A 20,082-nucleotide genomic window follows, 5' to 3' on the forward strand; every position below is an offset into this window, starting at 1 on the left:
AAAATGGATATTTCGCGTGTCTATATGTTCTTAGGCACTTATCCAGGTGTCGAGTCGGAAAAAAAAAAAAAACCTCATCATTTATTCGGGGGTGAGTAAAATGGAAATGATGGTCGATTTTTGAGTGAAAATATTTTCGCGAATACAATACTTCCTTTTTTGTAAAAGGAAGTAAAAATGTGTGTCGTAAAGCCACAGGATAGAAGTGGAACTTTTATCCTGTTTTTTTTTCTTTTTTTTTTTTTTTTCAATTCCAAACTATCAGTTCACCCACACGTTTTAAAAATGTTAAAAAAAAAAGAAAAAAAACCTAAATGCATGATTAGTATGACTCTCTATTTACCCATAAAATGACTTCAATTTACAGTAGAACCTCCCTTAAGGGACACCTCCGAATAAGGGACACCTCTATTTAAGGGACATTTTTTCTGGTCCCAGTCCCTTTGAATTGGGACCTCCATGTCTTTGCCTCTAAATAAAGGACACTCTATTTAAGGGACAGTTACAGAGAAAACTTACAACAATAAATGTATAAATGCATCATACAAAGTATTGACTTTACTGGAATTAAGGAATTTAAAATTCAACTAATGAAAGTTTGACATTAACTTGTACAAATATGATGTATTGTGAAATTCTTGCTAAAATGCGCATCCATGTTTTATCCTCTTAGTATTTTTTTTTTCAAGTAGGTTCACAGCCAAAGGATAATTAATGGCCCATGAATAGCTTTGTGTAAAAAAACTTGAAATGTGAACACTGATTGAAATTTAAATCATATTAAATTTTAAATTCCATGAAATCGAACAAGTTCATGCACATTAATGTTCAGTCATGAAATTACTTCAAAATAAAGTAATTCATGTATGTTACAAAACTATACCATTACCAAATTTTTTATTAAATTTTAATTATCAAAAGAATAACATTTGAAATTTCATTTATTTTGAATTTCATTCAGTATAAACCATTTTTAGCATATTATCTAAAATGCTAATAGTATATGTTTAGTACGAAATTATACCGAGTTAATATATTGCATGTATCATTTCATCAACCTCCGAAGAAGGGACACCTCTATTTAAGGGACAAAACTTCCGGTCCACTTAGTGTCCCTTATTGAGAGGTTCTACTGTATATGAAAATTGAAACCTTTAACAAAACTAGCCCACAACAAAAAAACTTAGTTTAGGTTAACCCAATAAAAACCCAGAATAGACGACTTCAAATGAAGACAGCTGGGATTGACGATCTGTAGATCCTACAACAGGTGGGTGGTAGTTGCTTCAACACTATATCTTCAAGCCCTACTTTAAGGGATCTAAGGACCTTTAAACTTCAAAATTTTCGATTTTCTGGAAAAAATATATGTTATGCACAATTTAATTCTGAACAATTTGATACCTTATTTATTACGATACGCCAAAAACTTTTCGAGTTATTGTAAAAATGCCTAAACTTTCCCCGTAGAGATTTATGTTAACAGTAGCTGTTTAAGCCTCTTTTTCTCAGGTGCCGGTTTCTTCGGTTTTCTCGTTTTGCGCGCATGATATCTCAGAAAGTTTTTAATATATTTCCGTAAAACTTTTAATGTATGTTTATCTAGTTTATATTTATGACCTGAACCTAAATTTATTTATTTTATTAAAATTATTTATTTATTTTTTTGAATTTTGGTAAGTTAATATCGAAAATTTCCAAAATTTTGGGTAAAGTTGAAATTTAGGTTCAGATTGTTAAGATGTATCAGACAAACATATGAAAAACGGAAATATATAAAAAACTTTCTGAAATATCATGCGCGCAAAACGAGAAAACCGAAGAAATCGACACCTGAGAAAAAGAGGCTTAAACAGCTGCTGTTAACATTAATCTCTACGGGGAAAGTTTACGCATTTTTACAATAACTGGAAAAGTTTTTGGCGTATGGTAATAAATAAGGTATCAAATTGTTCAGAATAAAATTATGCATAACATATATTTTTTCCAGAAAATCGAAAATTCTGAAGATTAAAGGTCCTTAGACCCCTTAAATTCATCATCATTGTTGAAAGTAAATTTCGGATGTTGATGAAAAGGTACCCTTTTGAGGTACTTCACATTGTAAGAAGACTGAGGTGTGCCCCAAGGACACTAAGAATTGCCGGTGGGTACACATGGCTATGTGTCCTTGGGTACAAAGGTACGCCATTTTGGTTATGCAAGCCAGTCACATCGACAAGACAACAGTTTCACGACATTAAAAATCAGAAACAACACCTTCAAAACATAGGTAAACACGATACCTACGACAAACGAGCTGATTTGTGCATCACATGACTTCCTTTGACTCCAATTTAATGTCATTTTCTCATTATTGGTAGTTTTAATGTGATTCAATAGTTTGCTCTCTAAATATCACCAACAGTGGCCGAATTGAAACCAAATTTGAAAAAAATAAATAAAAATAAAAAAAATCGCCAAATTGGCGACCAAAAGACTGGCGATGTATCGCCAAGTGTCCGCCAAATTGTAACGCCACTTGAGTTTACATCGAAATTAACAATGGTTTCCCCCCAAAAAGGGGCAAAAGATCCCCTTTGGAGCATACGAATGCAACTAAAAAGGGAGGTGCACAACGAGATCCCACTAGGAGTCTAAGTACCAAATTTCAACTTTCTAGGACATACCGTTCTTGAGTTATGCGACATACATACGCACATACAGACGTCACGAGAAAACGCGTTGTAATTAACTCGGGAATCGTCAAAATGGATATTTCGCGTGTCTATATGTTCTTAGGCACTTATCCAGGTGTCGAGTCGGAAAAAAAAAAAAAACCTCATCATTTATTCGGGGGTGAGTAAAATGGAAATGATGGTCGATTTTTGAGTGAAAATATTTTCGCGAATACAATACTTCCTTTTTTGTAAAAGGAAGTAAAAATGTGTGTCGTAAAGCCACAGGATAGAAGTGGAACTTTTATCCTGTTTTTTTTTCTTTTTTTTTTTTTTTTCAATTCCAAACTATCAGTTCACCCACACGTTTTAAAAATGTTAAAAAAAAAAGAAAAAAAACCTAAATGCATGATTAGTATGACTCTCTATTTACCCATAAAATGACTTCAATTTACAGTAGAACCTCCCTTAAGGGACACCTCCGAATAAGGGACACCTCTATTTAAGGGACATTTTTTCTGGTCCCAGTCCCTTTGAATTGGGACCTCCATGTCTTTGCCTCTAAATAAAGGACACTCTATTTAAGGGACAGTTACAGAGAAAACTTACAACAATAAATGTATAAATGCATCATACAAAGTATTGACTTTACTGGAATTAAGGAATTTAAAATTCAACTAATGAAAGTTTGACATTAACTTGTACAAATATGATGTATTGTGAAATTCTTGCTAAAATGCGCATCCATGTTTTATCCTCTTAGTATTTTTTTTTTCAAGTAGGTTCACAGCCAAAGGATAATTAATGGCCCATGAATAGCTTTGTGTAAAAAAACTTGAAATGTGAACACTGATTGAAATTTAAATCATATTAAATTTTAAATTCCATGAAATCGAACAAGTTCATGCACATTAATGTTCAGTCATGAAATTACTTCAAAATAAAGTAATTCATGTATGTTACAAAACTATACCATTACCAAATTTTTTATTAAATTTTAATTATCAAAAGAATAACATTTGAAATTTCATTTATTTTGAATTTCATTCAGTATAAACCATTTTTAGCATATTATCTAAAATGCTAATAGTATATGTTTAGTACGAAATTATACCGAGTTAATATATTGCATGTATCATTTCATCAACCTCCGAAGAAGGGACACCTCTATTTAAGGGACAAAACTTCCGGTCCACTTAGTGTCCCTTATTGAGAGGTTCTACTGTATATGAAAATTGAAACCTTTAACAAAACTAGCCCACAACAAAAAAACTTAGTTTAGGTTAACCCAAATAAAAACCCAGAATAGTCGACTTCAAATGAAAACAGCTTTGATTGACGGTCTGTAGATCCTACAACAGGGGGGGGGGGTCACTTCAACACTATATCTTCAACCCCTACTTCAAATTAATCATCATTGTTGAAAGTAAATTTCGGACGTTGATGACAAGGCACCATTTTGAAATACTTCACATAGTAAGAAGACTGAGGTGTGCCCCAAGAGCACTAAGAATTGCCGGTGGGTACACATGGCTATGTGCCCTTGGGTACAAAGGTACGCCATTTTGGTTTTGCAAGCCAGTCACATCGACAGGATCACAGTTTCACGACATTAAAAATCAGAAACAACACCTTGAAAACATAGGGAAACACGATAATTACGACAAACGAGCTGATTTGTGCATCACATGACTTCCTTTGACTCCAATTTAATGTCATTTTCTCATTATTGGCAGTTTTAATGTGATTCAATAGTTTGCTCTCTAAATATCAACAACAGTGGCCAAATTGAAACCAAATTTGAAAAAAAAAAATAAATAAAAAAAAAAAATCGCCAAATTGGCGACCAAAAGACTGGCGATATATCGCCAAGTGTCCGCCAAATTGTAACACCACTTGAGTTTACATGGTAATTAACAATGATTTCCCCCAAAAAAGGGGCAAAAGACTCCCTTTGGAGCATCCGAATGCAACCAAAAAAGGGAGGTGCACAACTAGACCCCACTAGGAGTCTAAGTACCAAATTTCAATTTTCTAGGACGTACCATTCTTGAGTTATGCGAGATACATACACACATACGCACATACATACGTACATACGGACGTCACGAGAAAACTCGTCGTAATTAACTCGGGGGTCGTCAAAATGGATTCTTCAGGTGTCTATACGTTCTTAGGCATGTATCCACCTGTGGTCGGGTTGAAAGGAAGAATCAACATTCATTCGGGGGTGAGCAAAATGGAAATGAAGGCCGATTTTTGAGTGAAATTTTTTTCGCGAATACAATACTTCCTTTTTACTTCCTTTTACAAAAAAGGAAGTATTGAATTCACGAAAAAATTTTCACTCAAAAATCGGCCTTCATTTCCATTTTTCTCGCCCCCGAATGAATGTTGAGTTTTTTTTTTCAACCCGACCACACGTGGATATATGCCTAGGAACGTATAGACACCTGAAGAATCCATTTTGGCGATCCCCCAGTTAATTACAACGAATGTTCTCGTGACGTCCGTATGTACGTATGTATGTGCGTATGTGTGTATGTATCTCGCATAACTCAAGAATGGTACGTCCTAGAATGTTGAAATTTGGTACATAGACTCCAAGTGGGGTCTCGTTGTGCACCTTCTCTTTTGGTTGCATTCGGATGTTCCAAAGGGGGTCTTTTGCCTCTTTTTGGGAGGAAATCATTGTTAATTTCAATGTAAACTCAAGCGGTGCTATAATTTGACCAATACTAGGCAATATATCGCCAAGCTTTTGGTCACCAAGTTTCGTCGCCAACTTGGCGACGAATTTGGTGTTTTTTTTTTTTTTTTTCATTTGGTTTCAATTTTGCCATCTTTAGAGAGTTAACCATTGAATCACTTTAAAACTGCCAATATTGCGAAAATTTATCTGTATAAAACGCTCGTTTGAAAAAAAGGAAGAATAATACATACCTCAAGGTACAAAAAAAAAAAAAAGATTGTACATGGTTTCTTGTTACTTAGATCCTACTAAAACAGAAAAAAATGAGATAAAATCTTACATGCTCGTTTGATGGCGCTGAAAACTCCTGAGGTCCTGGAGAGGGCTGAGACACACACGTTGACCCCCCTCCCCCCCCCTCCGATCACTCCCGACAATACCCGAAAATTCCCGACCAACGTCCGTAGGTACAACCGTCGGTGGGTACAGCAGCTTCCCCCAGGGTTGCAACTCCTAAAAATGTTTCCCCCTAAACTCAACTCAAAAAACCCCCTAAATGCGATTGGATAAATCCATATGACGTCAGAAAGTCACGTGATTCTTTAACTGTGACGTCACACATGGGATTAAAAGGTCACGTGACCATTGCTATTTTTTTCGTTGTTGAGTTAATAAAGACATTTTTATGTCATTTCTGATCAAAACCAATGGTTTTAAAGGCTCAAAAAATATATAAAAGTCAAAAAATAAATGAATAATCGAAAAGTAATATTTTCAAATGCAAAGGAAAAACATTTTTACCTGATAAAACCCTAAAATTAAACCCTTAAATTTACCCCTAAAAATGTTATCCCCCTAAAAAAATCCCATTCCAAAATTTTCCCAATATATTTAGAGGAAAACCCCTGCTGAGCCGCTGTAACCAATCAGGTTGGAAGCTGGGGCAGACTTTAAGTTTGGTTACGGCATTCGTTAGACCCAAATCAATTTCATAAAATTCCAAAATCTCTGTACTAAGGGATCTTTCCAGCCGGTAGAATGATACTTTTTTTGAGCAATCACGATTGCTTATTGTTCTCACTTGACTGTTTTGATGTCCTATGATTTTATTTTCCCGCTCAGCATCACCGTCGACCTCAAGATGCTGCACCTCTAGCGAAAACCGTCGCCAGCTTTCGTCAATATCCTACACTTACACGCATACATACACACACACATACACACACATACAAACGCATACACACACGCATACATACAGACACCCACACATACAGACAACTAACCACACATTCATGCCTGCACACAGACACAAACACATTTGCCTACACACACATACACATACCATCCCCCCACACATTCATACACATAACTACCCACACAGTTTTGCCAGCACAAAGACACAAACACACATACACACACATACAAACGCATACACGCACGCATACATACAGACACCCACACATACACACACATACAGACAACTACCCACACATTCATGCCTGCACACAGACACAAACACATTTGCCTACACACACATACACATACCATCCCCCCACACATTCATACACATAACTACCCACACAGTTTTGCCAGCACAAAGACACAAACACACATACACACACATACAAACGCATACACGCACGCATACATACAGACACCCACACATACACACACATACAGACAACTACCCACACATTCATGCCTGCACACAGACACAAACACATTTGCCTACACACACATACACATACCATCCCCCCACACATTCATACACATAACTACCCACACAGTTTTACCAGCACAAAGACACAAACACACATGCCTACACACACATACACATACCCCCCCCCTGCACACACATTCATACACAACTACCCACACAGTTTTACCAGCACACAGACACAAACACACATGCCTACACACACATACACATACCATCCCCCCACACATTCATACACATAACTACCCACACAGTTTTACCAGCACAAAGACACAAACACACATGCCTACACACACATACACATACCCCCCCCTGCACACACATTCATACACAACTACCCACACAGTTTTACCAGCACACAGACACAAACACACATGCCTACACACACATACACATACCATCCCCCCACACATTCATACACATAACTACCCACACAGTTTTACCAGCACAAAGACACAAACACACATGCCTACACACACATACACATACCCCCCCCCCTGCACACACATTCATACACAACTACCCACACATTCATGCCTACACACAGACACAAACACATTTGCCTACACACACATACACATACCATCCCCCCACACATTCATACACATAACTACCCACACAGTTTTGCCAGCACAAAGACACAAACACACATGCCTACACATATACACATACCCCATACACACATACCCCCCACACACAAACACACACGCCTACATACACACACTCGTGATTACGAAAAACATAATTTGAATTCAAGATGCCAAAAATTCAAATTAATATATATATTTTTTTTTTCCAGATCCTGCGACGGTGAAGCGTGTCTCAAGCACCAATTCGAAAAATATCGCTGGTAAGCATAATGCTTGTATTATTCTTTTCTCAGTTCTATTCTCATCTGCGAATGAGCTAACGACGGAATCAAGACAAACCGAAAACTTGGTATCCTTTTTAGTACATCTATATATATATATATAAATGAATGTTTGTCTGTATGTCATCCATGAACTCAAAAACTACCCGGCAGATTTGGCTGAAACTTTCACCGTTTGTTATTTTTGGTACTGGGAATGTTTATAGACCAGTTCGAAAAAAATCCGATCTTTTTTATTCCAATTTAAGTCACAATCCATTGGATAAATACGAATAAAATGCAGAAATGAATTCGCGTGAAAGATCTCATTGATAAGAAGCCATTTTTCTGGAGTTTGAACAAAGAAATTCTTTCTTTATTGTTTTCATGCAACGGGGGGATTGAAAACTTTTTCTATTTGATATTTTTAGCGATGGATTGATCTTGCAAACTGCGTGAGTACAAAATTTGACGGCTTCACTGGATACCTGGACCGATGATTATGAAAATGGCTATTTATATGTATTTTTCCACGGAGAAGGTGCATCATAGGCTCATCGAAGCCACTCGCCACCAGGTGGCACTGCAGAGTAGCCACTTCTGCCCCGTTCAACCGATTGTCATGAAAATCAGTATAATGATGGATTTTTTTGTTGGCGAGCAACGCGCGTCGGGTACAGCTAGTTTCTAATAAAATTTAAGAAGCACTCATTGTTTTTTTTTTATTTCTCTCTTTTAATGGGGCTGCGTCAGAGAAACTATCTATAGCAGATCTAGCGTGATCCACCGACACAGTACCCACTCGTTCCTTCCACCACTTTTGGCGGATGCCATATTTACTCGAGAATTTCGACGCCCATTTTCCCCACCAGATGGAGGCACCCTTGCTCTATTCGATGCGAAACTGTACTAGGAATTTTATTCAGCCAAGAACGCTCCAAGTCTAACGAGCACTCGAGGGATTTTTACTGCCGCATCATCATAAGACATGGAAGCTGTCGTTTCTTTTGTACCTTGAAAACACGCCGATTGGTGCTGGATTCGAACCTGCGCCTTTGGCGGTAAGCAGGGCTGCTGCTGGCGACTAAAAAGCGACTATTTTGAAGAAATGGCGACGATATTAGTCTAACTTAAGATAAAAACGACTATTTTGTAAGAAACTGCTACTATGTCAGCCTAAAAGCGAATAAAATGTAAAAAAAATACGTCGGATGTATAAAAAAAAAAAGTTTTAAATTCAAGTATCGTCGGCTAAACCTTACCAATTTCGAACTCACCCAGGAATGCCAAATGACCCGAAAAGTCGTTGAATGGGCTAGAGTGGCCTTATTTATCGTCAAGGATAAGTAAAACACTTTTTTTTTCTCCGAGTGTCATCGGACATCCCAAGTATTATTCTTGCCAACAAGAATAAAAAAGAAAAATTAATTTGAATTTTGTCATCTAGGATTCAAATTATGTTTTTCGCAATCACGAGTGTGTGTGTGTGTATGTAAGCGTGTGTGTTTGTGTGTGTGGGGTATGTGTGTGTAGGCATGTGTGTTTGTGTCTGTGTACAGGCATGAGTGTGTGGGTAGTTGTGTCTATGTGTGTTGGTGTGGGGGGGGGGGGTATGTGTATGTGTGTGTAGGCGTGTGTGTTTGTGTCTGTGTACAGGTATGAGTGTGTGGTTAGTTGTGTGTATGTGTGTTGGTGTGGGGGGGGGTATGTGTATGTGTGTAGGCGTGTGTGTTTGTGTCTGTGTACAGGCATGAGTGTGTGCGTAGTTGTGTGTATGTGTTTGTGTATGTGTGTAGGTGTATATATGTATATGTGTGTAGGTGCATGTATGTATGCGTGTAAGTGTAGGATATTGACGAAACCTGGAAACGGCTTTTGCTAGAGGTAGCATCGTGAGGAGCCGGTCGACGGTGATGCTGCGGAGGGTGCTGGTGGGAAAAATCAAAGGAACGTCAAAAATAGTCAAATCAAAGCAATAAGCAATCGTGATTGCTCAAAAGAAAAAAAGAAAGAAAGAAAACCTAATGAAAGGGAATATATTAGTTTTGGTTTTCTCAGTTGGCTATTACAACCTTGTACTTCCTATTACGGAAGAAAGTTGTTTATTCACAAATAAAGTACACTTAATTTCACTTCGAAAAAGGCTGATTCCATAGCGAAGCAAAGTTTGAAAGGGACTAAGACTTTTTTAGGTACCTTAGGTACCGAACCATTTTTTATTTCAAATAAAGATTCATCCTGAATAGAACACTTTCACAGTCTCGTTGTATAAGAGGTTTGAGAGATGAATTGCGATCATTAATCGGCTCAGCCGATTAATGATCGCAAGTTTTTTTAAGACGACTATTTCTCCGTCACTTTTGTTTATCTTTTTTATCTCCACAAGAATGTTATTTAGACATGAAAATTTAAAAATATTAGGGGGCAGCCTAAGCACGCTAATTTGGATGCGCTTTTAATTCAAATTTATTTTTCAACTATTAATAGCCATTTTATCCAATACTTACTCTTTATAAAAATTATAAGATTATCTAAAAGCAGTATTCTAAAGGGGGGAAAAGTATCGAAGCATGAAAAATGTTATAACAATGTGTATATGTGTATAATTATTCAAAATAGAAAAATGAAATTTAAAATAGTAATAATAATAAAATACGAACATATTTTTTTTTTAAAACATCAAATAATGTTTAATAATAATAAATTTTTTGTTGAAACAAAAAGTAATAGTTTAAAGAGTTTATTGTTAAGTGCAGGACGTAATTCTATGTATAGTTACAAGAAACAAAATGTCTGAAAAAAAAAAAAAGATGATGAGTCATCAAAGGCTGGGGCGAGGTTATCGTAATCTAAATTTAAAAAATGTTCCTGATTTTCTTGAAGAAGCAAAACTAAACGAACTGACGTGTACATCACATGACTTCCTTTGACTCCAATTTAATGTCATTTCCCCATTATTAGCAAATTTTAATGTGGTTCAATAGTTGACTCTCTAAATATCACCAACAGTGGTAAAATTGAAAACAGATTTTGAAAAAAAAGAAAAAAAAAAACCGCCAAATTCGTCGCCAAGTTGGCGACCAAAAGACTGGCGATATATCACCAAGTGTCCGCCAAATGATAACACCACTTGAGTTTACGTCAAAATTAACAGTGATTTCCCCCCAAAAAGGGGCAAAAGACCCCCTTAGGTACATCCGAATGCAACCAAAAGGGAAGGTGCACAACGAGACCCCACTAAAAGTCTACGTATCAAATTTCAGCTTTCTAGGACATACCGTTCTTGCGTTATGCGACATACATCCACACATACCTCCAACAGACGTCTTGAGAAAACTCGTTATAATTAACTCGGGAATCGTCAAAATGAATATTTCGCATGTCTATACGTTTTTAGGCACTTAAATTAAAAAAAAAAAAAAAATTGCCAAATTTGTCGCCAAGTTGGCGACCAAAAGACTGGCGATATATCGCCAAGTGTCCGCCAATTGTAACACCACTTGAGTTTACATCGAAATTAACAATGATTTCCCTCCAAAAAGGGGAAAAACACCCGAATGCAACCAAAAGGGGGGGGGAGGGGCAAAACTAGGCCCCACTAGGAGTCTACGTACTACACGTGTTGTCGAGTCGGAAAAAAACCTCATCAATTATTCGGGGGTGAGTAAAATGGAAATAAAGGTCGATTTTTGAGTGACATTTTTTTCGCGAATACAATAGAGTGAAATTTCGTTACAACGAATACCAATACAACGAAATTTCCGTTTCAACGAACTACATTTTCAGTCCTTATGCAGTGAAATCCCGTTACAACGAATACCAATACAACGAAATTTCCGTTTGAACGAAATAAAATTTCAGTCCCGATTTAATTTCTAGTACGTTGCTTGAATTTCATTATAACGAAATTCTCGATGCAACGAGCAAAATTTGCGGTCCCTTGAAGTTCGTTGTAACGGGATTTCACTGTATAACTACTATTACATTATTTGAATTCCATTATAACGAAATTCCCCTTACAACGAACAACATTTGTAGTCCCTTGAAGTTCGTTGTAACGGGATTTCACTGTACTTCCTTTTTTTGTAAAAGGAAGTAAAAATGATCCTGATTTTCTTGAAGAAGCAAAACTAAAATAAGCATTAGGAATTGTTTTCTCTTTCATTGGAGAGAGTTATGGGGAGGTTGCCGAGGGATCATATATACACATTTGTTTATTTCAGCTATATTTCTACCCTTCAAAGATAAATTTAAATTACATTAATGACATAAAAACAAAATATTTTGCTTTGAGGCAGGTGATGTGAAAAGAGTGGTGGAGGGGTGTCTAGACAAATACAGTAGAAGACTGTTATAACGCACACCTTGGGACCAGAGCTTTTGCGTTATACAGGTTTTTGCGTTATATAGATCATTTCACACATTTTGAAACTAATATTCAGAATATATCTATATATAGCACTTCAGAATGAGTTTTATCTGCAATGAGTATTAAAGCACCAATATTACAATTAGCTGTTCACAAATAAATATGTTTCACGATCAAAATCCTGCACTTCTGCTAGCTTCATGGTTTGCATAACAGCTGCATTTTCAAGAGCCATCTGATATTTTCTATTTACTATGAGTACTCATTTTCCCTTAAAAGCTTTGAATTAAGATGGAAAGATGAGAAACTATTTTAAAATTTAATTTTCCTTACAATTTTAGTGCTTGCAAAGCAAAACAGAGGGATTTTTTAAACTTCAAAACATATTGTTTACTTTTGAAAAGTTGTGCGTTTTATAGAGAATTGCGTTATAACGGTCTTCTACTGTATTGACTTGATATGGATTGAAAGTTCTTTTCTTACTCATGTTTTTTCATAAACATTTTTCACATTCCAATTTAAAAGCCCTGGAATTCAATTATTCATAGTAGTGTCGTGTGAATATCAGACGCGAGAGCAGATTCTTTAATATTACATTCAGTTTTATGCACTTTATAAACTGTATATTTTTTGTTTTTACTCTGTGCACTTTCATCTTTTATTTTACAGTAACGTGTGGACAAAATTTACATTTATTTATTGTTGATAAATGTACTTATTATATAATTTCTTGTTTAAGATTAACTTAAAATACTTTGAAAAATAATTTTTTTCCACCGATTAATCGGCAACGTTTTGCAGATTTTTGATAATCGTCAAAGTGGTCGATGAATCGGTGCATCCCTAATGCATATAATCTTTTTTTTTTTTTTTGTAAAAATGATTTGAAACTTCTTGTTTTTTCCTGCTCTTTTCACGGGAAACGTTCCTCTTTTTTGCAGGCAGAATCTCCTCTTCCATCGAGCAGCTCATATCCACCATCCTCTTCCACCTCGGCTTCTTCTCCTTCCTGTGACGCTCTCTTCCCGCCAATCGGAAAGAACTTCGACCGATATTCGAATCATCACTCCTCTGTGGCACCCCGGGGACACTCCAAAATATTCGATTGGACTGGCTCATCCGAACTGTGTTCCAGAGACTCGAAAACCACCTGTAAATAAACATTCCACTCCGTTCCCGGCTTGGACATTTCGCCTGGACACGCAACTGTAGTCCCTTCGGCGAGAAGTGATAGCAGAAATAAGCAAAGCAACGTGGTCTGCTTGGCGCGGGGATGATTGAAAGCAGCGTCAATGAGGGGAAGGTTTCGATTAGGGGTGCGACATCGATGTCGATGTTTTGGAAACATCGATGTTTTTGTTAAAACATCGATGTTTTTAGCATCGATGTTTTACTTTCGATGTTTTTTGGACCATCGATGTTTTGGTTTCGATGTTGATGTTTTTGCGTTTTAATTGAAAATTATCATAAAGTTTGCTCTAATTTTCTCGCTAGGTATTTTAGTTTACTTCTGGAGTTGGCAAAAAAAAAAAAAAAAAAAATCATTTTTTTGCATTCATTTTATAAGATCAATTTTTCTGTGTAGATGATGATTTTTGGGAAGGTCACTACAAGATAGTAGAAGATTAACAAGAGAGTGAGGAGGAGATCAAAGCTATTGGAAGAAATTATTCTTATTAAATTATATTCATGATTTGAGGTTCAGTATTTTCAATATATCCGTCGAGTACGTAGTCTTTTGTATTGCTTAAATTAGTGAAGTACATATATTCAAAAATGTCTGTTATACATTGATAAAAAGATCGATGTTTTTTGGTCGATTTATCAGTACCATCGATGTTTTGCCATCGATGTCGCACCTCTAGTTTCGATCATTTCGAAATGGACGATCCTTTGGCGTCAAATTCTGGCGCCAATGCCTGCGCGAGGAAATAAGGCCACTATACAGGGTGTTCCGTTTTAACCTGCAATTATTTTCGTAACTGTTAGCCCTAGATGTATATTTCCAGCTGCAAAAATGTTCAAAATCAGATGCAGAGTTAAGATATTGAAAGTTTGAAATAAAAATAAAAATAAGTCAAAACATACAAAATTTACCTTTTTATATGGGCCCCATGTCCCCTAAGATGCGGAGTTAAGATATTTAAAGTTCGAAGTGAAAATAAAAATGAGTCAAAAAATACAAAATTTAACTTTTTATACGGGCCCCACGTCTCCTAACTTATATTTAGAGAAATAATCTCCATTGAAAGATAATTCCACCACAAAAAGTTTGAATTGAGTACCATCAATATTCACCGATATATGAAACGCAGCGTTTTCTGACTTATACCACTTTTCACCAGCCGTCAATAACACCTTTTGGGGGAAAATATAGCGGTTAACAAGTGTCTAAAGTTATATGTGTGCATAGAGTGTAATTTTTCAAATTGTTCGAGGTTTTGTCGTTTGTTTTTGCGTATCACGGTATAACATTTGCATTTATTTTTGAAAAGCAATGAAAAATATAAGTACCTCGTTTTTCTTACTTTGACGACCTGTCATTCTTCTGAAAGGGCAATAAGTTCCGATATCATCTTCTGTATGGTCCCTTAAAACTTTGAACTGGAATATCTCCTTGAGTTTTGGTCGCACAAATGTCAAGTTTTTTTTGTCAGTAATCGTTTTCAATGGAGATTATTTTTCTAAATATTAGTTAGGGGACCTAAGGCCTGTGTAAAAATTAAATTTTGTATTTATTGACTCATTTTTATTTTTGCTTCAAACTTTCAATATCTTAACTCAGCATATGATTTTGAACATTTTAGTAATTGGAAGTATATATCTAGGACTGACGGTTGCGAAAATAGCGGTTTTGCAGGTTAAAACGGAACACCCTGTAATATGGGGAGCTGACTTATCCGACATTTTGGTTCCAAATTTGTCAGGGGACAAAATTAGTATTTGTACAAAAGCCTCGTTGCAGAAAAATGGTGCCCAAGCTTTAGATGTGTTGCTGCTTGATTATTTTATTCTGTAAATGAAGAAGATTTAATTAACACAAATTAAAAGGTGTGAAAATGAGGTTTATTACAGTAAAGATATCCCGATACATTTTTTGTTAAATTTGTGAAAAAAGTTATCTTTCTAGATTCACCTTAAGTGATTTTATTCTACTTATCATCCATTGTTTCACAACATATTTTAAGTATTTATAAATGCAAGAAACAAGGTTGGATCCAAACATAGAGTAAAGAAATTACATAGAGAGGGCCCGCTATACTAAGAAACTGAAGCCGGAAGTTGCACCGCTGTATCCCAAGATCCTTAGCTTCATGCTAAATATCTTGAGATACATTTTGATTCAAAACATTCCATCACCGAATCTCGATTGGTAGTTAATTTAAACTTGGATATTGTTGCAAATTTATGTGGCACGTTTTGAAAATGACATTACACCATGAATTTAAACGTAAACCAATCCGTCAGTTACTTTATTTGGTTGTTATCATAACCCCGCCCATTGTTGCATCGCCGTATCCGATCATTCCGGCTTCAATTTCATCTCCTTTATACCATAGATAGGGCCTCTCTATGTAAATTTCTTTACTCTATGGATCTAAAGCTGTCTTGGAACCAAAATGTCGGCTAAGTCGGCCTGTCCTATTCAAGGGGTTCTACGAGGGAAGGCTTTCGTTTGCAAACGTAAACGAAGAGCAGGGGAAAATCCATTTGCATAAGGTTACCATAAAACAACATGGTCACCAAACTGAAATAATTCACGGCAGAATAGTGACGATCGCGCCAATTTCCCAATGATCAACCAATCGGAAAAACAGGATGTTCGTCACCGGAATCACCAATCTAAGTGGTCGTTCGTGAGGGTGGCAAAATGTCCGCCATGAGCCTTCTTTGTCTATTTCCGTTATCACTTTTGCCCGAAGACTGCTTCCGGTTTATGAGGAAAGTAGACAGACTTTCCTGCCCACTCGAGAAAGATCTCCTAGGACATTTTTATAGGAGAAGAAATGAATAAATAAAGCGGGAATAGCAATCCAAAAAGCTTTTCAAGATTTCTATATTTATCTAACTCGAAGCCGGACAAACGAAAGTCCAAAATTGTCCAATTTCGGGGGCATAATCTTTTTCCATTTGAGCCATAAAAACGTAACTCTTAAAAAAATTCCTTTGTAATGTCAGTCTAGGAAGATTGGGCACAGAGCACTTTGGGAGCCGGTAACATTGGGTGCCGGGAACATTGTGTGGCAAGCATATTAGGTGCCGGGAACATTGGACTCAATGTGCTCGGCACCCAATGTTCCTGGTACCCAAAGTTCCCGGTGCTTAAAATGCTCGATGCCCAATGTTCCCGGCGCCCAATCTTCCCATTTTCGTAAAGTCATAGGGAGGCGAGTACCGACCTTTCTATGCACCATACAAACGTTGTTTAGCTTTCCTACAAAGTAATGATAATGTGACTTACGTTAGTCTGGCTTTGAGGTGCAGATTTATTCATAAAGCTCATTCTCCGAGCATATTGCGAATGTGCAGTTTCTTTCAGTCCCCCCTGTGTTACTTATTTATTAGGAATGAAATGAGTCGGCCATTTTTAACCCCAAAGGATGTGGCAAGCGTGAACTGAATGTGGAGCCCCGAACAGAATGAGTACACACAAGACAGAGGCACTATTTTAGACACAGTTTAGATGAACCGTTTGGATCAGTTTGTTCATTCGACATGTGATCACACATAAGACCCCTATATACAGTATTGGTAAAAAAAAAAATTGCATCACCCTCACATTTTAACAACAATACGTGAGAAGTTTTGGTCGACCGATTGACGATGAATGTATGTGAAATTCTGGAAAACTTGTGAAATAAACATCTAACGGCAGGAATCCGATCATTGTTTACGTAGATCGGGGCTGTTTCCGGGTTAAGGCAAACGGCTGACCCCATGCTCATTTTCCCATTTCTGAACCTGCTGTGAGTTTAGAGAGAAAAAAAAAACTTAACCCCATGTCAATTTAAGCCTCTAATGGTAGGATAAAGGATTTTAAATTATTACTTACCAGTTTTGCCCTATGGCACGGAGCAGAATCATCCTGGGAAGTGGCGTTCGGAACTGAAGTAAAGTGATCCCGGACGGTAGGGAGCAATTTCTTCTGCAAAATGCCAATATACGTACACCTGAGCGTTTACTGTTCCTTGCACAAAGTGAGACCCACCCACTCCTTGATCAGAAATACATCCCCAAATCATCTGGGATGCTTGACTGTGTGTTGAATGCAGTCGAGATGATATTCCTCTCCTTTGCGCCGAGGGTGATGCAATTTTTTTTTATCGCCACCGTATAGTGGCTCTAGCTTGCTAAGTTATATTTGGCAGTGAGGTCAGGACGGAAAACCTATGGTTACTAAGGCCCCTACATACACATGAGCCAGCTCAAGATCAGGATTAAGATTTTACCAATTTGGCATGTCTGAGTGGCTGTCTCTCCTGGTAAGTTATCGCGTTTGGTGATTTTTCACTGCTAGCAATAATTAGAGACACGTGAATTGTTTGTTGAATGAAATATTATTTTGGGCCGATTTGGCGAAACCCGAAACTTTGCTCCGGTAACCCTAGCTTGGCAACATTGAAAAATCCGATGCGCCAAGCGGCTCTAGAGTTTTATGTAAATGGGCCGTCGCGTCAGCTTAAGTTTCGCCATTTTGGATCGGATTTTTCAATGTTGCCAAGCTAGGGTTACCAGAGCAAAGTTTCGGGTTTTGCCAAATTGGCCCAAAATAATATTTTATTCAATAAACAAGTCACGTGCCGGCGTGCCGCTAATAATTGCTCGCAGTGAAAAATCACCAAACGAGATAACTTACCGGAAAAGACAACCACTCAAACATGCCAAATTGGCACAATCTTAATCCTGACCTTGAGCTGATGCGTCGACTTGTGTCTATATAGGGGATTTAACTTACCCTACCTACTTAGCGAATAAGAAGAGATTGCCACCTTTCTATGAGCTGCTATTGGCTGGCGCATTTGATTCAAATGGACGAAATGCTTCCGCTCAAAAAATTTAAAGATTGGCAGATATTATGCCAAAAAAAAATAAAAAAGGCCACGTATGTGTGTGTTAAACTAACTAATCTGATTTCTTAAGTGAAGAGCGCCATTTCACCCAAATATTGTGTTATAAAATACAAAGTAAGGAACGACTTTGATATACCTCCCCAAATCGGAAATTTGGCGACTTTTTTTCCTCGCCAAGCAAAATACTTGTTTCTGGCGTTGGCGCAAAATACCTGGTTCTCAACAACACTATATACACTAGGCATATTGAAAGCTAAAAGATAAAAATAATTAATAGAAAAAAAATATAATTGGAAAATACAACCAGATTTGCGGCAAAATACAGCAAGTCAGAATCTGCTTGATCACTTCACAAAGAAATGGCGAATGAATGAAATGGCGCTAAAACATATATGAAATCCAAAAATTGTTGCCACAAAACTTTCAAAAAAAAAAAAATCACTCAAAAAATTGTACAAAATACAAGAAAATACTAAATTTGGCAACAACAGTAAAAACCTAAAAGCTGAAAAAACCTAAATTGGCAACACCAAAATAAGAATCAGCAAACCTAAAAAGTCCGTAGGGAGTGCCAGATTTGGCGCGTAATTTTTGGGGGGTTATATCAAAGTTATACCTAAAGTAACGTATCTGCTTCAAATCAGCAGAGTAAAAACCTTTCTGTAAAAATCTTTAATTCAATATGAACACAACTTGCTTCTTGCAAGATACAGCAACTGAACACATAGTGAAGATCAAAATATGCGGCTGAAAGCCAACAACAGTTGTAAATGCAGTTACATGTGCAGCCCCAACACCTGATTGGTCCATTGATTTCATCCTATTTAAATTAGCTTCTGGCTGTTGACCAATCCCATGTTGGCTACAGTTAAGATACTGAAAAACTAATTTTATATTAAGAAGTACTTAATCTAATTTTATATTAATTTTAATAGATAATTAAATATATTTATTATTTATTAACATGAAAGAATACTCGACATATTGGACGAGGCGCCAGGAACTATTTCCTTCGTTAGGCCTCAGCTTATTTCTCCATTGCCAAGTAAGCTTACAGTCGGCATTCAACAACTCCTATTCTAAATTCAAGGGTTGCCATATACTTGTAGCCGATACAAAGGAAACAGGTCGCCAAGTCGAGTGACTTACCTTTTTTACGAAAAAGTACCAAAAATAGTTTTCAGCAAAAAATAACAAAAAGGCGTAGCAAAGGATTTTTCTGTTCAAAAATAGCACGATGTAATAGTGTTGGATGACCCCTCTGTGCTAAGCCGACGCATCAGCTTAAGATCAGCCATTTTGGATCAAAGCGCGTGTTTGAGCGATTATCTTTTCCGGCAAGTTATCGCGTTGGTGATTGTTCACTGTAAGCAATTATTAGCGGCACACAAGTAGATTGTTTATTAAATAAAATATTATTTTCGGCCAATTTGGCGAAACCCGAAACTTTGCTGTGGTAACCCTAGCTCCGCAGCACTGAAAAATCCGATCCAAAATGGCTGAACTTAAGCCGATGCGTCGGCCTATTTATATCGCAGCTGTACTCTGTGCACAAGAGCAACGCTGCCCCCCCCCATTAGTGGTAGTCATGATGCGGTGCGTTGCTATGGTGATAGATCCAAATACAGTCGGACCTCCATATATCAAAGTAGCAAATTGCCGGAAAAAAAATTCGATATACAGAAATTTCGATACATTGAAACGATTTTATTTTCTCATAAAAATC

The 20,082-nt window shown here is 36.9% G+C and overlaps 1 protein-coding gene across 1 annotated transcript in view; it reads left to right on the plus strand.

Moving 5' to 3' along the window:
- LOC129232655 (suppressor of lurcher protein 1-like) overlaps window positions 1–13,483 on the plus strand; it is an 81,720-nt gene extending 68,237 nt beyond the window's left edge. The window contains exons 14-15 of the mRNA XM_054866787.1: window positions 7,864–7,916; window positions 13,227–13,483. Of these exons, the coding sequence (XP_054722762.1) occupies window positions 7,864–7,916; window positions 13,227–13,300 (127 nt within the window). The 3' untranslated portion in view covers window positions 13,301–13,483. The remainder of the gene's footprint in view (window positions 1–7,863; window positions 7,917–13,226) is intronic.
- Window positions 13,484–20,082: the final 6,599 nt, after the last annotated feature.

This window comes from Uloborus diversus, unplaced genomic scaffold (assembly GCF_026930045.1).
Source record: "Uloborus diversus isolate 005 unplaced genomic scaffold, Udiv.v.3.1 scaffold_13, whole genome shotgun sequence".
NCBI classification, from domain to species: Eukaryota; Metazoa; Arthropoda; class Arachnida; order Araneae; family Uloboridae; genus Uloborus; species Uloborus diversus.